This window comes from Oncorhynchus masou, chromosome 11 (assembly GCF_036934945.1).
Source record: "Oncorhynchus masou masou isolate Uvic2021 chromosome 11, UVic_Omas_1.1, whole genome shotgun sequence".
In the NCBI taxonomy this organism is placed as follows: Eukaryota; Metazoa; Chordata; class Actinopteri; order Salmoniformes; family Salmonidae; genus Oncorhynchus; species Oncorhynchus masou.
The window spans coordinates 52196864-52218028 of record NC_088222.1 but is presented as its reverse complement, the minus strand read 5'-3'; the positions used below and the strand labels follow the sequence as shown (position 1 = coordinate 52218028).

Below are 21165 nucleotides of genomic sequence, written 5' to 3'. Positions count from 1 at the left end.
TAGCCTTTTACCGGAATTAAAAGATACTGTAGACACAACTCACATCTGACTATATGCTACCTGCTGAATGGGGCTTACAATATTTCGATTGTTCAGGTTCACCATCAGCAATAGTTCTGGTAGTATTGCTTTAAACAATCGGTGTATATGGTCATTTTTAGTCAAAGTTGCTAACTTCGTAATGACTACAGCAATCACGTTGCAAGGTGTAAAGCATGAGGACAAAGAAAGCGCACTAAACATTCAAACAGTCAAAACCATTCAAAAAAGTGTTGTTTTTTTTGGAGGGGGGGGTCCAAAGTTGTGCTATATATTCATTGGCGATGTCATAGCTAGTTTGTAAATGATAAATATTGATGCATTATTAGCTCTAACAGTTAACCTGCAAAAATGACAAGTGGATGATGGTGATATCAGAACCAAAGTGGGGGGGGGGTGAAAAACATGCTACATTGCCCCCTAATCTGATAGTGGGGTGGTAGATGACTAGTCACACTGTGCCTACATAGTACACACAAAAGTCAGCTCAGGCAGATCCTGCTCAGAGAGCCCCAGCTCATAAACTCCACCAGCAGCAGATTTGAATTTAGAATGGAAAATGAATGAGTTTTATACAAAACCATATTAATGCGTCGTGACAAACCGAATCACATGGATTAATTCGCTAATCAAAACAAATCGCACCGCTTCAAAAATAAAATCTAAAATTATAAGCTTGTTTTTACTTCGTTTGTAAACATTTTAAATGTAAATATGCTGTCGAGCCTCATACTTAACTATAATTTGGGTATCTTGGATGGTCAGTCCTGGCATCCATAGCTCGGTCTGTGAATTTGAGTGGTTATTTCTCCAGGCCCATCCCCCAGCATTTGACCAACACCGAGGTGGGAGTATATGTTATTGTTTCAACTGCAGCTTGCCCCTTTTTAAGTTTGTGTACGGACTCTATTTAGTCTTGGTATATTGTTTTTCAGCAGAAAGTTTGAAATGGCTGGCGATCATTTTTTAAAGTGTCTTTCTCTACCCATCTCTCGCTCTCGCCCTCCTATCTCTCCCTTGTTCTCGCTTTCTTCTCTCTCTGCTTCCCCCCTCTCTCCCAGGCTCTGGAAGAGGAGCTGACCCAGAGGAAGAGGGAACAGGAGGTGTTCTTTAAGATGAGTGAGAACTCTGAGTGCCTGAGCCCCAGCTCCCCAAACAAACTCACCAAGTTCCTCCCTTACTCTGAATCCTCTACAACGTAGACCGGCATCTCACCACCCCCCCCCCCCCCAACACCCTTATCCCACACCATGCCCAGAAGGACCACTGTCAGCTTCCTCATTCCTCCTGAACTTTTATTTCATTTTTAAGGAATAGTTATGTTTTAAGTCCTGTTTATAAGATTTTATTAACTCAAGATGGCAAAGATTGGTCATATTTTCTTTGAGGATTGTCTTTAACTCCACATGTGCATCAGGCTGCTTGATAGTTAGGGTGTTCTTCATCCATGCAGTGTTTCCTTTTTCATTCTTATTAATATTGCCTACAGCACCAAATTGCCAGCACCAAATTGACTCAGATCCCCATTGGTTTGTCTACCCAATAAGCATGAGACTAACCTAATAGTTAGAAGGGTCTGTTGGGGAGATGCATCCCATATCCCAAAGAGGGTCAGTTGAGGAGTAGTAGTTTAGGTGCAATGTGGAACACAATATTTCTTTTTACTTCAGACAATGCTGTGTTGGTGGGAGCCAATGAAAACGCACTTTTGTTTCACTGCAATATCGGTCTCCTTCCAAAGAGTTTCTCGCTTAATGAACACACCCAAGTATGGCGCACACTAACTCGGCAAAAAAAGAAACATTTCAGAAAATGTCACGTAAATATTTGTATGAACATAAGCTTAAACAACTGAGGCATAAACTGAACAAGTTCCACAGACAGGTGACTAACAGAAATTGAATGGGGGGGGGTCAAAATAAAAAATAAGACAGTAACTGGTGTGGCCACCAGCTGCATTAAGTACTGCAGGGCATCTCCTCATGGACTGTACCAGATTTGCCAGTTCTTGCTGTGAGAGGTTACCCCACTCTTTCACCAAGGCACCTGCCATTTCCCGGACATTTCTGGGGGGGAAAGGCCCTAGCCCTCACCCTCTGACACAACAGGTCCCAGATGTGGACATTGGGATTGAGATCCGGGCTCTTCACTGGCCATGGCAGAACACTGACATTCCAGTCTTGCAGGAAATCACACGTAGAATGGCTAGTGGCATTGTCATGCTGAAGGGTCATGTCAGGACGAGCCTGCAGGAAGGGTACCACATGAGGGAGGCGGTTGTCTTCCCTGTAACGCACAGAGTTAAGATTGCCTGCAATGGGGACAAGCTCAGTCCGATGATACTGTGACACACCACCCCAGACCATGACGGACCCTCCATCTTCAAATTGATCCTGCTCCAGAGTACAGGCCTCTGTGTAACTCAATCCTTCGACAATAAACATGAATCCGACCATCAACGCTTACAACAGGCCTACAAGCCCTCAGTCCAGCCTCTCTCAGCCTATTGCGGATGGTCTGAGCACTGATGGCGGGATTGTGTGTTCCTGGTGTAACTCGGGCAGTTGTTGTTGCCATCCTGTACCTGTCCCGCAGGTGTGATGTTCAGATGTACCGATCCTGTGCAGGTGTTACACGTGGTCTGCCACTGCGAGGACGGACAGCTGATTGTCCTGTCTCCCTGTAGCGCTGTCTTAAGCGTCTCACGGTACGGACATTGCAATGTATTGCCCTGGCCACATCTGCAGTCCTCATGCCTCATTGCAGCATGCCTAAGGCTTATCACACAGATGAGCAGGGACCCTGGGCATCTTTCTTATGGTGTTTTTCAGAGTCAGTAGAAAGGCCTCTTTTGTGTCCTAAGTTTTCAGAACTGTGACCTTAATTGCCTACCGTCTGTAAGCTGTTAGTCTTAATGACCGTTCCACAGGTGCATGTTCATTGAACAAGCATGGGAAACAGTGTTTAAACCCTTTACAGTGAAGATATTTGGAATTTTACGAATTCTCTGAAAGACGGGGTCCTGAAAACGGGACGTTTCTTTTTTTGCTGAGTTTATATCAAGTTGCCAAATTTTCTTTTGACATTTCTCTATTACTTTACAAAGATCAGCACAGAGCATGATCTTCAGAATTCACTTTCTTTCTGTTAACACAGTGAATTAATAGAATTCCCAGCGAAATCAGTTTCACGAACTTGGACTGTAATTCGCTTTTGATAAAAGCATCTGCTAAATGGCATATTGTATTATATATTAACTTAAAATTGCATTAAAATGCTCAGATCATTTGCCCTTGTTTCAATCATAATAGAGCCCTAGTTTTACAATTTGATGAGATGAGCTTAAACACGTAATGAATACAGGAGAAGTCAGGGAAAAGTACTTTGTAGTCCAATTTATTTTAGTTTTTTTAATTCGAGGGTTGAAGAAAATGATTTTTGAGTTGATTGTGTTCATGTCGTAAATGTCTTTCTGTGCTGCATTTTTACTGTAAAGGCAATACTAGCACACTGGATGGGAACTAAAAGGCAAAGTGGAATACTGTCTTTGTAGGAATCTTAATAGATAAGTTTTACATTTAATTAAGTGTGTTGGGTTTATTTTCCATGGTTTGTTGATAATACATGTACTGTCTGCTAACGAAAGTGCAATATGTAATTTTTCCTCCACCAAATGTGCCTTTCTTTGCACTGAAAGGAGTATACTAAGTTATGAGGTAGTGCATCGGAGCTATTTTGCAGTTAATATGTATCCTGCTGCTTTTGAAAAGGGGGCTTGTTTTCTTGACCAATTAGACCTGTTAGATCACTGGAGGCCCGAGCGGCTGCGGATATTCGCTCTTACCTTCTACTTGATTGATAAATGAAGGTCACTGATTAGTAAGGAACTCCCCACACCTGGTTGTATAAGTCTTAATTCAAAGGAAAAGCCAGCAGGCGCTAGGAATGGGTTTGACAGCGCTGTGTTAATCTACAGTAATTTGGTCAACTATCAGGTACAACTACTCTCTCAATATGTATTTTAATTTGTTTGCAAATGACAACAGAAGAGAGAAAAACAATGAGTCTTTTTCTGTCTCTGTTTACCTTTTTTTAAAGTTTATTTTGTAAGGGGTGTGAGTGGATGACTGTTCAGCAGAAGGAACCATTGTTGTACATGAGTCTAATAAATGCAAACGTTCTAATGTCTATGCTTGTCCTCAAGTTAGGGCTAGATTCTAGCAGAGCCGCATACGTACGTTGCCTTAAGAGAAATCCCATGCAGCCTTGTTTATAAGTTCAAACATTGGAATGTGATCTGTAAGTTAAACATCGATTAGGCTGATAGAAATCCTCATTTTGTTGACTGATTTTCAATTTGAGCGTCATTTCTATATAGCCTACACGTTCTGAACTTCGAAAGCGAGTGGGATGGGTGTGGCTTCATGACAATGAAGAGCAGCTTCTCAACCGATTTTTGACAGCCCCAATGCAGTTACACGGCCAAAACATCAACGTGAGTGTCTATCAGCGGTTAACTCTTGATCGAGGTTGCATCCGTTTCCTCAAAATAAAGGAACATTTCCAAGGAAAACCAAGATACCATGTAATTAAAAAAAAAAATGTTTATTGACTTAATATGAAAGAGAACCATGAGGGGAAATACACAAGTATTACGAATACATTACAGGACCAAGATGGGATATGCGCAATATGTCCGCTGGAAAGGTGTTTATGCTGCATATCTCAAAGAATAAAGAATGAGCAGTTTATTTTCATAAATTAATTTTCAAATTAAATTGACCAGTTTAGGGTAAAGCATTACTTAAAGCAATAAGACAATCCATACTGTTTTAGCGTACACATCCCTGTGTGCCTCTCCTTATGCTTCAGTAACTAAACTGTTGAATGCATGTCTTTCCAACCCATACCCTAACCCAATCTAGGTTTCACTCACATTCCACTAACTGTCAGGTCTCACTCAATGAGTTGACACTAGTGTTGATCATTACAAATATCATTACTTGTGTACTATGCACACTGCCAAAGACCGGAAAACTCCAAGTTACTTATGATTTTAATGCTGGTTAGGGACCTGACACACAGCATTGGACCTAGTACTTTAACACGAGGGGGATGGGAAAAACATAGTATCCAAGCAACTAGGAGCAGAATCAGATCAACCATATTCTGAGATTCTCCAATTAACCGAGCTACAGGCACTCCCAGCCTTGTCAGTGTGTCTCCTAGGAGACCAACCCTCTTTCTCCATGACCATGGCCCAGTTTCCCAGAAGTATCTTAAGGCTAAGTTTGTTAGATCCTTCGTAGTAGCCATTGTTACTAGTCACACTTAAAGGCTTGTTAGGCCTATTTACCGACTGCTTCACACCACTTGAAAAGCCAAGTGCATCGTTACATGCTTTTTTTTGTCCTTCCACGTCGCTTTATACACAAGACCTCCGTTAAACACACAATCAATGGATTTTTATCCATCTCTGTGACCACCGATAACTTTAATTAGGCTACAAAGTGGGCAATGTCTTTGCAATTGTAACAAAATATGCTTCAAATGAAAACCAAGATGACTATAAATGAGTACACACTACATTTGCTTATGTGTTTCGATCATATTTAAATCAATATGTTCTATTTATCTAATTGTAGGCTACTGTCTGCTATTTCCCAATATGTAATGTGTAGGAACATTAATGCAACGATGTGCCAAATCTGTGATGTAATGCATTAACTGGTAACCATTATAATAGGCCACCTCGATAATTGCAGCCATAGGCGATATCTCTCAAGGAGCTGATCTGTAGTCCAGTATTGTGACAATTATTTTAAAGGTCAAATTTGAATGGAGAAAGCGCTTCTCTAGGATCCGCTATCTTTCTTTCGAACCTAATAGTGTCGACATGTTCCAACGACGCACTTGCTGAATGTTCTCTCTGCGTGGTGTTTTGGGAAACACATGTTACTACATCGGCTGTAGGAACAATGCATGATTAAGTTCCAACTACGGCAAACCAGACCTGGCAAAGGGTGAAAAGTAAACGACAGCTGACATTACTTCATTCTGGAAGTACGATAAAATTAACTTTTGCTAAGTCTATGCTTGAAACCAGTCAAACACTAATGTAAATGTTATTATTGCATAAATCGCAGGTCAATTCTCATATTTACGGGCTGTATTGATGGTAGAGCTACAGTTTATGAAATCAATAGGGTGTTTTCCACCTATTGTACTGTGAACACCAGGGAAAGGGTCCATTTTCATTTCAATTCAGTCCTTCCTGAAAGGAGTTGGACTCCAACCCTGGTATACAATGCAGCTCCCAAAGTCTTGCAGCAACCTTATTTGAGTGTTTTAAAACATGGCTGTGGCTTTCAATTGTACATTCTATACTTCCTCTCCATCGGTCTATTAAGCCAGGGGTTCCCAAGCTTTTCAATGGACATTTCTGAGAAATTATAAATACCTCTAAGGTACGCAATGACCGACGAGAGAACTGATGCAATGCCTCATTTTAAAATTGCACTTTGTGCATTCTATTACAACGTTCAAGAGTGAGTTGAAAGACAGGCTCACTCCCCCAGTTTGGTAATCCCGATTGCCAACCTGAACTGTCTGAACGGCTGAATAATCTGAGAAGTGCACATCTGTTACAAATCAGCTGCATCAGTATTACGCAGTTCCCGAAAGAGAAATAAACGCGTTCACAAACCTGACAAGATCTGTATAAATGTTTAGTGTTAGCACTCGTCAAAAACGTTGCTTGAAGTGTTAATATTTTAGTACTTGAAAGCCACAATGTCCTCTTGAACTCCCATTGTAACCTTAGTGGAGGAGGGGTGTTCTTTGAGGAATCTTCAGTATCCATAGCCTTCTGCCTTAGGCTGGTTTTGGCTGTTTGTCTTGTGATTATCTCAGCCAGTATTCACAAAGATTCTCAGAGTAGGAGTGTTGATCTAGAATCAGGTACCCCTATCCATGTAATCTTATTCATTATGATCTAAAAGGCTAAACTGATCTTAAATCAGCACTCCTAGTCTGAGATGCTTCGTGGATACGGACCCTGGTTCCTCTGTATGGTCTGATTTATTTTCCAAATGCATTGCACTGTCAGTTATGACTCCACTCATTAGACTTAAGTATCTTTTTGATATACTAACTGAGAAACTAACAAGCTAAATTGCATATATTTAAGCTTAAAGCACTATACTGAGGCACAATATTATAGAAGGCTTGGAAAGACATTCATCTGTTCTATTACAAAGCTTGTGATAACATTACTGTATCATAAAATTACATTATAGGCTTGTTGAGTAACATATGGCACAAAAGGTGAACAACATGAGGAACATTTGCTTGTTACGGATTTTATGCTTAGTAATTTGTAACGAGGATAAAAAGTACAAAAAAATAACTAAACAATATGCAAAAAGACAAACATTGCTGGTTCATTCTTGCTAAACAAATGGAATTTAACAAAGTAACAAATCTCAATCAAAAAGGTACCTATAAATAAAAAGCTAATTAAATACAATTAGTAATATGTTTATTAAAAAGGCCAACATAACCTGTTACCTAGGGTTTCTTGGTCAGGTAATTGGAGGGGATCCAGCCCTCTTTCATTGGCCCTTCTCCTAGATTTTTACAAAACCACCAGCCGCTGCTGTTCCGCTCTATCACCTCGAACACGGTGCCCTCCTTGAAGCCACCCATCTGATCGTCGCCCTCAAAGTCCGCCACGGCCAAGAACAGCTCCTCTTTACTGGGATCCTTGATCAGAGGAGGCAGCTTATCCCTCGGAGGGCCTGGTTTCTCAATCTTAACCAGGGGCTTTGGGGCCACAGGCACTTTCGTCTTGGGCTCCCCCTTGTCCTTGTCTTTAGGCGGGGGCAGCATGAAGGCCTTGGGTTTAGGGGGAGGTGGTCTGCTGAGCTGGGGGGGAGCAGGCTTGGTGTCTGGGAGCTCTTTCAGGGGAGCTTTGGTTTCTGTGGGGCTGGATGGCTCTGAGGTCTTTTTGGGTGGAGGGGGTCGCCTAGGGAGGACGGCTGGTCTCCCTGGAGGTTCTTTGGGGGGGGGAACGGCGGGTTTGGGGACATCCTGGCTCACTTGTCCGTGGCCGTTTTGCTGCTTAGGGGAGAACTTGGGCTCGTCGCTGTCCTTGCCATTGAGAGCATTGGGGGCCGGGGGCATCTTGGGGAGTGCATTGAGAGGGGGGCTGTTGGGACGCGGCATGTTTTGGAGAACATTATTAGGAGGGGTCATCTTGGGGGGTACATTACCAGGAGGCATCTTGGGTAAAGCATTATTAGGGGGGAGGTTGGGGGCGGCATCTTGGGGAGAGCGTTGCTAGGGCCGTTGTTTGGAGCAGTGCCGTTTTGCTGGCTTGGCTCTGCTGATCCAGAGCCTGGTTCAGCTGGCTTTGAAGGCTTTAGCTTCCTCCTCAGGTTGGTGATATCCAGCTTGTTCTCAGCTGGCGGTTCTGGCTTGGCAGCTGGGACGGGTTTGGGCCGGACAATGGGTTTAGGCTTCATGAACAGTGCAGGGCCGGCGACCTCTGGTTTCTCCTCCGGTGCATCAGGCATGGGCTTGGGTGGTTGCTTAGCCACAGGTTTCAGGTTGAACTTCTTCACCTCCTTGGCGGAGACCTTGTGGCCACACTCCAAACCCATCTCATTCTTCAAATGCAGAGGTTTGTTCGTGACCTCTCTTTTGGGCTCGGGGGGCTTGTCTGGCTTGAAGGGGGCAGCTTTGGGGGTGAGCAGGGGCATGATGACCCCCGGGGCAGGGGTTTTCAAAGGCAAGGGTTTGGATATGTCTGGCTTGTGTTTCTCCACAGTAATCTCAATGTCCGTGCTCTTGTTGATGGATTCCCTGCGGGGTGGCAGGGCTGGCTTCTCCTCAGTCAGTGGGGCAGACGGGGCTGGGGGCAGGGGACCGGAAAAAGCAGAAGCCGCCTTACTGGCACTGGACTTCCAGTCCCTGAGTTTGGGCCGGGCTACGGACTCGCACCCCGCCGTGGGTTCGTCTGGCAGCGGTTTGGACCAGCTGTCCTCTTGCCCCGCACCGCCAGCAGTGCCATCCTCCAGCTTCAGCTGGACCAAGTCGTTGGGCAGAGGTACAAGGAAGTTGGGGCGCGGGGTCAAGCTGGTCTTCTTGTATTTGTCGATGAAGGTGATAGGGGCCCAGCCCTCTTTCTCTTCAATCTGAATGTACCACCAGCCGCTGGAGTTCTTCTCTATCACCTGAAAAACAGAAACGGGATGAGTGAGAATTAAAGGAATCAGGAATCGGTACACAGCATTTTGAGGGGAAGCAGTTAACCTCTTGAAACTCTGGGGGCGCTATTTCATTTTTGGATGAAAAACATTCCCGTTTTAAACAAGATATTTTGTCACAAAAAGATGCTCGACTATGCATATAATTGATAGCTTTGGAAAGAAAACACTCTGAATTTTCCAGAACTGCAAAGATATTGTCTGTGAGTGCCCTAGAACAGGAGCTACAGGCAAAACCAAGATGAAACGGCAACCAGGAAATGAGCAGGATTTTTGAGGCTCTGCTTTCCATTGTCTCCTTATATGGCTGTGAATGCGACAGGAATGAGCCTGCCCTATCTATCGTTTCCCAAGGTGTCTGCAGCATTGTGACGTATTTGTAGGCATATCATTGGAAGATTGACCATAAGAGACTACATTTTCCAGGTGTCCGCCCGGTGTCCTCCGTCGAAATTGGTGCGTCATTTTCAGCTGCTGGTATTTTTCCATGGGATTCTGAGGGGAAAGCAGGCTTCCACGAACAGCATATGAATGAAGAGATATGTGAAAAAACACCTTGAGGATTGATTCTAAACAACGTTTGCCATGTTTCGGTCGATATTATGGAGTTAATTCGGAAAAAGTTTGACGTTTTGGTGACTGAATTCTCGGTTCATTTCGGTAGCCAAATGTGATGTACAAAACGGAGCGATTTCTCCTACACAAAAATTCTTTCAGGAAAAACTGAACATTTGCTATTCAACTGAGAGTCTCCTCATTGAAAACATCCGAAGTTCTTCAAAGGTAAATGATTTTATTTATTTGGTTATCTGGTTTTTGTGAAAATGTTGCGTGCTAAATGCTGCGCAAAATGCTAAGCTAGCTTGCAATACTCTTACACAAATGCTTGATTTGCTATGGTTCAAAAGCATACTTTGAAAATCTAACTGACGGTGTTGTTAAGAAAAGGCTAAGCTTGAGAGCTAGCACATTCATTTAATTTCATTTGCGATTTTCATAAATAGTTAACGTTACGTTATGCTAATGAGCTTGAGGCTATAACTGGATACAGGTTTTTTTCATAGCCAAACGTGAACAAAACGGAGCGATTTGTCCTACACAAATAATGTTTTTTTGAAAAACTGAACATTTGCTATATAACAGAGTCTCCTCATTGAAAACATCTGAGGTTCTTCAAAGGTAAATGATTTTATTTGAATGATTTTCTTGTTTTTGTGAAAATGTTGCTGGCTGAATTCTAGGCTAATAGCTATGCTAGCTATCAATACTCTTACACAAATGCTTGTTTAGCTATGGTTGAAAAGCATATTTTGAAAATCTGAGATGAGTGTTGTTAACAAAAGTCTAAGCTTGAGAGCAAATATATTTATTTCATTTCATTTGCGATTTTCATGAATAGTTAACGTTGCGTTATGCTAATAAGGTTGAGGCTATAAATAGAATCCCGGATCCGGGATTGCTCGACGCAAGAAGTTAATGCCCTTCCATTCAATCAAAAACTGTTCTCTAGGTTGAATTTAGTAGGCTGTTCACATTCAAGCAATAACCATCTGCCAATGTGCGATGAGATGTGACGAGTCTCACCTCCACTTTGACCCCAGCCTGGAAGCTGATGCCGTCGGGGATGGTGGTCTGGAAGTCTGCGATGGTATAGAACTCCTCCTCCACCTGGGGAGGGGTGGGTGGCTTGGGCAGGTTCTGCCCCCTCGGCTAAACGGAGGGAGGGTGTGAAGAAAGAGTAAGTCAGTATCAGGTTTGACTTGTGGCAGGTCAACACAAAACAATGCAAAACTCATTTATTCAAATGTCTTTGTTAATGAGTGCTGTTGGCGTCTCATTGTGCGGTTAACTGGTTGGAGCGGGGTACTTACGATGGTGAGATCCCTGCGTGGAGGTGGTCTCTGTCTAGCCCCTTGTTCTGTAGAGGAAGAGGCAGAGGAAACTATCACAGCACACCTCATCAGTCTCAAATCACTAATCACTGCCGGCATTGACATCAACTGTTCATAGCAGGAGATATTAGTTCCAGACAGAGGGAAACCAAGGGCTTTATTCAATCTGAAAAGATTCCTAAATGTAAAAGGTGATGATTGCGCCGACATTAGCAGTGTTTACCGTGAATGCAGTCTCCGCTAAAGTGGGAACATTGCCTTTAAATTTCAACCACGCTGTAAAGGTGACAGATTGAAGAGACCCAAAGAGAGCGAGATTACCCACTGGGCACACCACGTCATTTCAATGTGGACATTTTGGTAATGTTTGGTTGTGTTACTCTGACATTTCAACCTTTTATTCAGCAACTCATAAAGACAGACAGAAGTTTGTTGAATGTGTTTTCACTATGCTTTCAACCATCTAAAAGCACAACCAAAGTTTTTTTTGGGGGGGTTTAGTTGTCATCTCATCTAAATGTCTTATCACTAGTGCTGTGAAGTCATAGAAGTTTGGATGATGCAAATTACGGAAACCCATTGAAAATGGTCATGGGTTTCTGTAATAACCGTTTGAATAGCAAAAAATATAAAACAATATTAGACACACTTTTCCTGACTGCATGTGCTGCCATAGAAATGGAATGAATTGAACGGGTGTCCCTATTTTAAGTCAATGGTTGCATAAGGGGTGGACTGGTGGCCATTTCGAGTGTACCCTTATCAAAGATGGTCTATTATATTGACAAGATAGTCAAGTGACCGCTCGAACAACGGAAATACATGTCCTCAAAGATGGAAGGCAGACGGGAGGCGGCAAGATCAGGTGGAGACCGTTCTAGCCAATGAGAGGGCAGATAAGCATGTGAACAACAGGCCATAGAGATCTTATTTTTAGGTGTGTTTGTATATTGCCTCCATTGTGTCAGTGCGCTCTGAGTCGTTTGTAAATTCAGAGTGATTCGCTCTCGGAGTGTTCAGAGCGCACACTGGACGCTCTGGCTAAGGAGTAGGGTTGATCTGAGCGTTCTGACCTCAACACCAGTCAAGCGCCAACTGTCTAAAGTTGGCTAGCTTGTTAGCTACTTCCAGAAACAAATGAGAGAACACCTCACTGATCATTTTACTTGCCCTAGCAGAGCTGGTTAGGCTGTTTGTTATCTAGAGTGTTAGTGACTAACTGTGCAACTGGCAACGATTGAATTACGTTTTCTTGCCGACAAAAGTCACATTCAACGGGTGTTGCACGTTTGTAAACTCATGAGTTATTCTGCACTCTGGTACACTAAGATGATAGTGCTCGGAAATCAGAGTAGCTAGCCTAAATGGCGCTGTCACAGACATTATAATGGCACTTATACAAAGGATGCGTTCGTAAACTCACTCTGGCTATCTCCACGTTAAAGTATTACATTTTGTATTTTTCATCGTTGGCTGATTTGCTCTCCACTCAGTTGGGCGGCAGGTAGCCTAGTGGTTAGAGAGTTGGGCCAGTAACCGAAAGGTTGCTAGATTGAATCCCTGAGCTGACAAGGTAAAAATCTGTTGCTCTGCTTTTGAGGCAGTTAACCCACTAGGTCATTGTTGTAAATAAGAATTTGTTCTTAACTGACTTGCCTAGTTAAATAAAAGGTTAATACTAAAAATCTACTTTAAATTGTTGAAGTATTTGCTGAGAGCAAATCAGCCAATGATGAAAAATAAAAAATGTAATTTTATGACAACAGGCACAACGGCGATATGAAGTATTTTTTTTCAAAGTTGCCGAAATGCGTCAGTTTATATCAGTTCGATCGAATAAGCGTCATGTAGCAATTAAATGATTTGTTAACCAAATTCAAAACCTTTTCATTGACCTCCGTACAAAAAAACACATTTTTTGTGGACAGATTCTGGGCTGGGTAAAACTTCTTGCCTTGACTCTTCGTCTCTGCCCATAGGTGCTGTGATTTGTTGATTCAACTCAACTGACATTACAAAAAAATACACGAGCTACATTTAGTATGAACATTCTACATTACCACAGAGTTTATTCCATCACAATACCAGGCAGTCATTGTAAGTATACCCATGGGTTTACCAATCAAATTGCCAGGGTTAGAGGTTCCAAGCCCATTCTATTCATAGTTTGCTCCACCACCTTGCTTGTTTCAGCAAGGGGCAACAAAGTTTCATTACGTTGTTAAAAGTCCATGTTATTGCAGAAACACACGAATGCCTGGCTGTCCTGTATTCAGTGAGCTGTTCGTTCCCTATGACTTATTTTATATTCATGGCTGTCTTCATCCATAACCGGTAATTGTGCCATCCCTAGTTATCACTGCTCTTTCAACCATTTTAAAAGCACAACATAGTTCAAATAGGAATACAATGTCAGATATTTTGATTATTTATACAACAACTTAATGTGTTTATCCCTGTGCTTTATCTAATAGCAGAACCACGTGATCTGGATTGCAGTTGAGATTACATTAAAAGTACATAGTGCAAGTGATCAATGCGGTTCGAGATCCTGCACAGATTATTACAGCAATTGTGAAGATCTCCACAGACCTGTGACCTTTGCATTATCTTGAACATGCATACTTTCTACGATTACATGAAGATATCTAGTTTAAATCTAATTTAAGATACAGTTTATAGCCTAAAATGAGTAACTGTATTAAAGTAAGGTTGACAACAAAACCAATTATCAACGTTTAAAGGAGGAGATGTAAAGCACAACCAAATTCCAATGGTAAAAACTATTAGATTTTTTTTGTTGGTTTAGTTGTCATTACATTTTCAGAGAGAGTCAAACCTTATTTGATTTAGTCCTACTCTTTAACTTAGATTTTTGAAGATGTGAATCCAACATATCAATTATTACATTTGTAGGCAAACTGGAATTAAAGCCAGACTAAGTCCGTGGCACAGAATTAATTATCCAACCAGAAGATACTGGATATTGAAGGAGATGTTTGTCTACAAATGAATCATTGATCTGTTGGATTCACGTCTCCATCTCAACGAAAAATCTAAGTTAAAGAATAGGACTTAATCCAGTCAAATCAAACTGTAAATGCACTTTACGCAAAGTTTGATTTTGATTTAGTCCTTTTCTTTAACCTTAACGTTTGGTTAAAATGGAGTGAGGCAAAAATTAAAGTTAATAATATATTAACTTTAATTTTGCCTCATGCAGAGCGACACATCTCATCCGCATAGAGTTGATCAGGCTGTTGATTGTGGTCTGTGGAATGTTGTCCCACTCCTCTTCAATGGTTGTGCGAAGTTGCTGGATATTGGCGGGAACTGGAACACGTTGATCTAAAGAATCCCAAACAACATGCTCAAAGGGTGACACGTCTGAGTATGCAGGCCATGGGAGAACAGGGACATTTTCAGCTTCCAGGAACTGTGCGCCGATCCTTGCGACATGAGGCTGTGCATTATCATGCTGAAACGTGAGGCGATGGCGGCAAATGAATGGCACGACAATGGGCCTCAGGATCTTGTCACAGTATCTCTGTGCATTTAAATTGCCATCAATAAAATGCATTTAGTTTTTGTTGTCTGTAGCTTATGCCTAGCAATACCATAACCCCACCGCCACCAACGTTGACGTCAGCAAACTGTGGTTGTGAAGCCGGTTGGATGTAGTGCCAAATTCTGTAAAATGACGGATACAGCTTATGGTAGAGAAATCAACATTCAATTGTCTGGCAACAGCTCTGGTCGACATTTTTGCAGTCAGCATGCCAATTGACAACTGCACATTTTAGTGGCCTTTTATCGTCCCTAGCACAAGGAGCACCTGTGTAATTGTCATGCTATTTAATCAGCTTCTTGAAATGCCACACTGGTCAGGTCGATGTATTATCTAGGCAAAAAAAGTGCTCACCAACAGGGATGTAAAACAAATTGTGCACAACATTCTTAGAGAGAAGCTTTTTGTGCGTATGGAACATTTCTGGGATCTTTTATTTCAGCTCATGAAACATGGGACCAACATTTTACATGATGCATTTATGTTTGTTTGTTCAGTATAAATATAGTGGATTCGGAAAGTATTCAGACCCCTTCCCTTTTTCCACCTGTTACATTACAGCCTTATTGGAAACCCCATTATGACAAAGCGAACAGATTTTTAGAAATATTTGTATAAAAAAACTGAAATACCTTATTTACATAAGTATTTAGCCCCTTTGCAATGAGACTCGAAATTGAGCTCAGGTGCATCCTGTTTCCATTGATTATCCTTGATGTTTCTACAACTTGATTGGAGTCCACCTGTGGTAAATTAAATTTATTGGACATGATTTGGAAAGGCACACACCTGTCTATATAAGGTCCTACAGTTGACAGTGCATATCAGAGCAAAAACCAAGTCATGAGATCGAAGGAATTGTCCGTAGACCTCCGAGACAGGATTGTGTTGAGGCACAGTTTTGGGGAAGGGTAACAAAGAATGTCTGCAGCATTGAAGGTCTCCAAGAACACAGTGGCCTCCATTCTTAAATGAAAGAAGTATGGAACCACCAAGACACTTCCGAGACCTGGCCGCCCGGGGGAGAAAGGCCTTGGTCAGGGAGGAGACCAAGAAATCGATGGTCACTCTGACAGAGCTCCAGAGTTCCTCTGTGGAGCTGGGAGAACCTTCCAGAAGGACAACCATCTCTGCAGTACTCCACAAATCAGGCCTTTATGGTAGAGTGGCCAGACAGAAGCCACTCCACAGTAAAAGGCACAATGGCCCGCTTGGAGTGCACCAAATGGCACCTGAAGGACTGTCACACCATGAGAAACAAGATTCTCTGGTCTGATGAAACAAAGATTGAACACATTGTCCTGAATGCCAAGCGTCACATCTGGAGGAGGAAACCTGGCACCATCCCTACGGTGAAACATGGTGGTGGCAGCATCATGCTGTGGAGATGTTTTTCAGTGGCAGGGAATGGGAGACTAGTCAGGATCGAGGGAAAGATGAATCGTGCAAAGTACAGAGAGATCCTTGATGAAAACCTGCTCCAGAGTTCTCAGGACCTCAGACTGGGGTGAAGGTTCACCTTCCAACAGAACAATGACCTTCAGCACACAGCTAAGACAATACAGGACTGGCTTTGGGACAAGTTTCAATGTCCTTGAGTGGCCCAGCCAGAGATTTGTCCTGCTGAAAGTTGAATTTGTCTCAGTGTCTGTTAGAAAGCAGACTGAACCAGGTTTTCTGCGAGGATTATGCCTGTGCTTAGCTCTATGCCATGTCTTTCCCTAGTCCTTGCCGATGACAAGCATACCTATAACATGTAGCATGGAATATATTTATTCTGTACAGGCTTCTTTCTTTTCACTCTGTCATTTAGGTTAGTATTGTGTAGTAATGTTGTTGATCCATCCTCACTTTTCTCCTATCATAGCCATTAAACTCTGTTTTAAAGTCATTATTGTCATGACATTTGGTTTCCATTGGGGTGTCCATTATTGTTACTCTGTCCGTTGGTGCGTGTGAGTACCTGTGCTGTGTGTTCTGGGCTTTCGTGCCCTTGTGGATTGCGCAGATGATTATGGGTCTCGCCCCGTGTGATAATCATTCGGTGCTTGTGTTATTTATTCAAGGTACTCCTCGCTCTTTTGTTACGTGTTTGTTTGGTCTTCGTCCCCGTGCCGTTACATGGCACGCTGTAATTTGGGGCTTAATAAAAACCCTTATTACGCATTCCTTCGTCTGTCTCCCGACTCTTCATACCAGCGTGACAGTTAAAACCCTGGATGAGAGACCAAAGGGATAGCTGTAGATTAACTCTCCAGTAGGAAATGCCGCCCAGCCCGTTGTTTTATTATTGTAGTGGATATAATGTTGAAAATCTGATGTTGTTTCAAAGGAAAACATTTAACATTTTATACACAGTTTGTCTGAAAAATGGTTACCATGACATAATCCTGTGCTAAAAAAATTACCCTCAAACAACAGTTGAGGACTTTTTTTGCAAATCCAACGTAGATTCCACGTCACAATACGTTGACAATTTACTTTGAAACAACATTGGTTCAGCCAGTTGGTGCCCAGTTGGCAGAAAGCGAGAGAGAGATTAGTGAGTAGACCGAGAGCGAGAAAGCAGAGCAAGAGAGAGAGAGAGAAAGGAGAGAGCACTGTTTGATGTAGACTAATTAAATCTGGAGACTGGGGACTTCGGCTCTAACGCGATGTGTAATGCATCCTCACTGTAGGTGTAGTTGTGGAAAGCATTCAGCTCCTCAATTACTTACACACTGTAGGAATAAAAAGGGGATGTTTTACATTACTCAGGCATTGATTTAGAGAGCCTCGCAGGAAGGAGACTGAGGAAGCATCCCTCATACAGATGGGACGTCTTGGTAACACTACTTAAGCCTGCATAATAAAGCCTGCATAATGTATAATGCTTTATTATATCTTATAGGGTTTATAATGTATTTTAATAACGCCTACCTGCAGGCATTAAGTAGAGCGTTACAGCTGTTGTTAAACTAGTTAGTTGTTTACATTTCCAGTTCCTACTCACTGTGCTGCTTGGCAAAGGGGGAGAAGCCCTTGTCTTTCTGATCCTTGTTGTCTCCTCGGCTCTCCTTGGCTTGGTTCTGTTGACTCTGCTGCTTAGAGAATCCGTCCAGGTCGTTAGTGCTGGAGTGGCCCGCTGCCCCCGCCACAAGCTTCTGGCTCAGGATGTCGGCCTTCTTCAAGTAGGACGCCGGGGCCCAGCCCTCCTGTCCCTGGTACCTGTAGAGGGCAGCAGAGAGGTTACATTCACAGCTTCAATAGAGAGAGAAACAACAACAAAGGCCTTATTTAGTAGAAACAAGCAACTAACTGATCCACACACTCAATGAAATGCACATGCACACAGAGCCAACATGCATTTACTGTATACAGACACACTTCTGGGGTATTGTGTTTTACCTGATCTTCCACCAGCCCTCAAGGTTCTTCTGCATGACCTCCACCGTCATGCCACTTTCTAGGTCGATCTCATCTTGGTCTCGCGCTGCATATGGGTAGATCACTGTGTACTTCTCCTCTGGAAATGGCAAAGAACACATGACATTAGGTGATGTCTTTTTCAACTTGCATACTAACTTTTAAAAGAATGTCAATCAAGCAGATGGGAGTCAACAAATTGGCAGGGACAGCACATTATGTAGCAACGCACATGCCCCTCCTATCTGAGGATCGGTCTATTTCAGCCATCTATTTCCTGTGTTTGAGGGGTGAATAATTCACCTGTCACTTAAATCTCGCTGGATTAATTGCTTTCATTTTACTCATGCGACTCTTTCATACGCTTGCTTGTGCCTGTCGTTTTTCTCCCGTTTAATATTATGACTGCAGAAACGTTTAATGAGCTGTCAAACACACCCAGGTAATGGCTGAAATTGGCTCAATGGAATACATAGTCTTTCCATTACATCTAAACTCAGCAAAAAACGTTTATTGTGAAGGGTTTAAACACTGTGTCCCATGCTTGTTCAATGAACCATAAACAATTAATGAACATGCACCTGTGGAATGGTCGTTAAGACACTAACAGCTTACAGACGGTAGGCAATTAAGCTCACAGTTCTGAAAACTTAGGACACTAAAGAGGCCTTTCTACTGACTCTGAAAAACGGCAAAAGAAAGATGCCCAGGGTCCCTGCTCATCTGCGTGAACAAGCCTTAGGCATGCTGCAAGGAGGCATGAGGACTGCAGATGTGGCCAGGGCAATAAATTGCAATGTCCATACTGTGAGATTCCTAAGACAGCACTACAGGGAGACGGGACGGACAGCAGATCGTCCTCGCAGTGGGCAGACCACGTAACAACACCTGCACAGGATTGGTACATCCAAACATCACACCCACGGGACAGGTACAGGATGGCAACAACAATTGCCCGAGAGGCTGGACTGAGGTCTTGTAGGCTTGTTGTAAGGCAGGTCCTCACCAGACATCCCTGGCAACAACGTCGCCTATGGGCACAAACCCACCGTCGCTGGACAAGACAGGACTGGCAAAAAGTGCTCTTCACTGATGAGTCGCGAATTTGTCTCACCAGGGGTGATGGTCAGATTTGCATTCATCGTCAAAGGAATGAGAGTTACACAGATGCTTGTACTCTGGAGCGGGATCGATTTGGAGGTGGAGGGTCTGTTATGGTCTGGGGCGGTGTGTCACAGCATCATCAGACTGAGCTTGTTGTCATTGCAGGCAATCTCAATGCTGTGCGTTACAGGGAAGACATCCTCCCTCGTGTGGTGCCCTTCCTGCAGGCTCATCCTGACATGACCCTCCAGCATGACAATGCCACCAGCCATACTGTTTGTTCTGTGTGTGATTTCCTGCAAGACAGGAATGTCAGTGTTCTGCCATGGCCAGCGAAGAGCCCGGATCTCAATCCCATTGAGCACGTCTGGGACATGTTGGATCGGAGGGTGAGGGCTTGGGCCATTCCCCCCAGAAATGTCCGGGAACCTGCAGGTGCATTGGCAGAAGAGTGGGTAACATCAGTTTATAAGAACGCTAAAGCTTCGTCGGGGATTTAACGCATCGTCTCGACACATCACAAAAAAAAAAACTTTTGATGGGTGTTATTTTTTGGTGGAATTTTTAAAAAGGAATAATTGAATGCAGTTTAAATTACAATTTAACACCAGGAAAAATACTGGACGCTCTGGCCGATCAGTACAGTTGATCACAACGGCAGTCAAGCACCCAAGCTAACTGGCTAGCTTGCTAGCTATACCCAGACACAAATGAGAGAACACCTCACTCTGATTTTACTCGCCCTCGCAGAGCTGGTTAGGCTGTGTTTACGCTATCCAGAGTGTTGGTGACTAACTGCTGCTGGCAACAATTTAATTACGCTTTTTTTTTGGCCAACGTTTACTGACACCGGCCATATTCAACAGGTGTTGAGCGTTTGTAAATTATTCTGCGCTCTGGCACCACCCTATTTCTGATCTCGCAAACAATGTAAAGCAGTAATCTAGTGCCAAACGTGTAGATTGTACATTTGAGAGTATCCTGCTATTGACACAATTCTTGAGTTATGCAACAGTAAGTGATGACGACAACAACAGTAGTTAATGAGGCAGTCTAGACAGTGCAAGTATATGTAAATACAGTACAACTCATATAAATGCATCTTTACCTTGTACCTTAGAGACTGCTATGTACATAGTGATTGAACATTAGTCACTTTAATGTTTACATACTGCTTTACCCACTTCTTATGTACAGTACATACTTTCTATTCATATACTGTCCTTACACACCATTATTTAGATATGCTGTCTTTATACCAAATCCTAATAACCTACCCAGGGCCATAGCTACATATGAGGACAATTGTTTATGAAATCCAAATAAACTTTTTCATAAAACAAAATGTAGGCCCTCAGTCTGGGGATCTTAGCTTACTGTTGAGAGTAACAATAGTAGAATACACAAGGTGCAATTTTCGAAACTTGGTTGTGCATCAGCAGTTTTCCTCTTGTTAATTGTCACTCAGTAACCACGTTTCCATCCAGTTTTTACGCAACTAAAGCAACAGCTGTGATGAAACAGGAAATCTCAGTATCATTTTATAAATGCTTGACACATTTGTTAGTTTGACATGGTAGGATATTTTTGTGTTGGTAAAATGAATTATGCGAGAAATGGCGGTGGAAACGCCTTTATGAGCAAATATCGATATAATAAACATATTGAAGTAAACTTGGAGTCACGCAATGACATGGTTTGTGGTCCTCCCAATATGCCTCGGGAAACCATGCTGTTTATAGGCTACAGATGAAATAAAGTGATGATGAACACAGGGTGGTGAAAGTGCATGGTATGAGTTTGATGCCCCTTTCCAATAAATGTCTAGGGTCTTTGGTGACATGATAGATGCTTGACTACCGTCTTGACAATTCAAAACATTCTCGAT

At 42.7% G+C, this 21165-nt stretch overlaps 2 protein-coding genes across 5 annotated transcripts in view; one reads left to right on the top strand and one right to left on the bottom strand.

Annotated features, from left to right (window-relative positions):
* The window catches only part of LOC135548818 (serine/threonine-protein kinase 10-like), a 42495-nt gene extending 38268 nt beyond the window's left edge, over positions 1-4227 (top strand). The window contains exon 19 of the mRNA XM_064978766.1: positions 1101-4227. Within this exon, the coding sequence (XP_064834838.1) occupies positions 1101-1241 (141 nt within the window). The 3' untranslated portion in view covers positions 1242-4227. The remainder of the gene's footprint in view (positions 1-1100) is intronic.
* Positions 4228-4625: 398 nt separating this feature from the next.
* The window catches only part of LOC135548820 (SH3 and PX domain-containing protein 2B-like), a 93714-nt gene continuing 77174 nt past the window's right edge, over positions 4626-21165 (bottom strand). For 3 of the 4 annotated variants that reach the window (XM_064978768.1, XM_064978767.1, XM_064978769.1), the window contains 5 exons: positions 18156-18273; positions 17761-17975; positions 11180-11226; positions 10893-11018; positions 8202-9275 (listed from right to left, as the gene is read on the bottom strand). In XM_064978768.1, the coding sequence (XP_064834840.1) occupies positions 8292-9275; positions 10893-11018; positions 11180-11226; positions 17761-17975; positions 18156-18273 (1490 nt within the window). In that variant the 3' untranslated portion in view covers positions 8202-8291. Of the gene's footprint in view, positions 9276-10892; positions 11019-11179; positions 11227-17760; positions 17976-18155; positions 18274-21165 lie in introns of all 4 variants that reach the window. The other variant, XM_064978770.1, reaches the window with a different exon arrangement.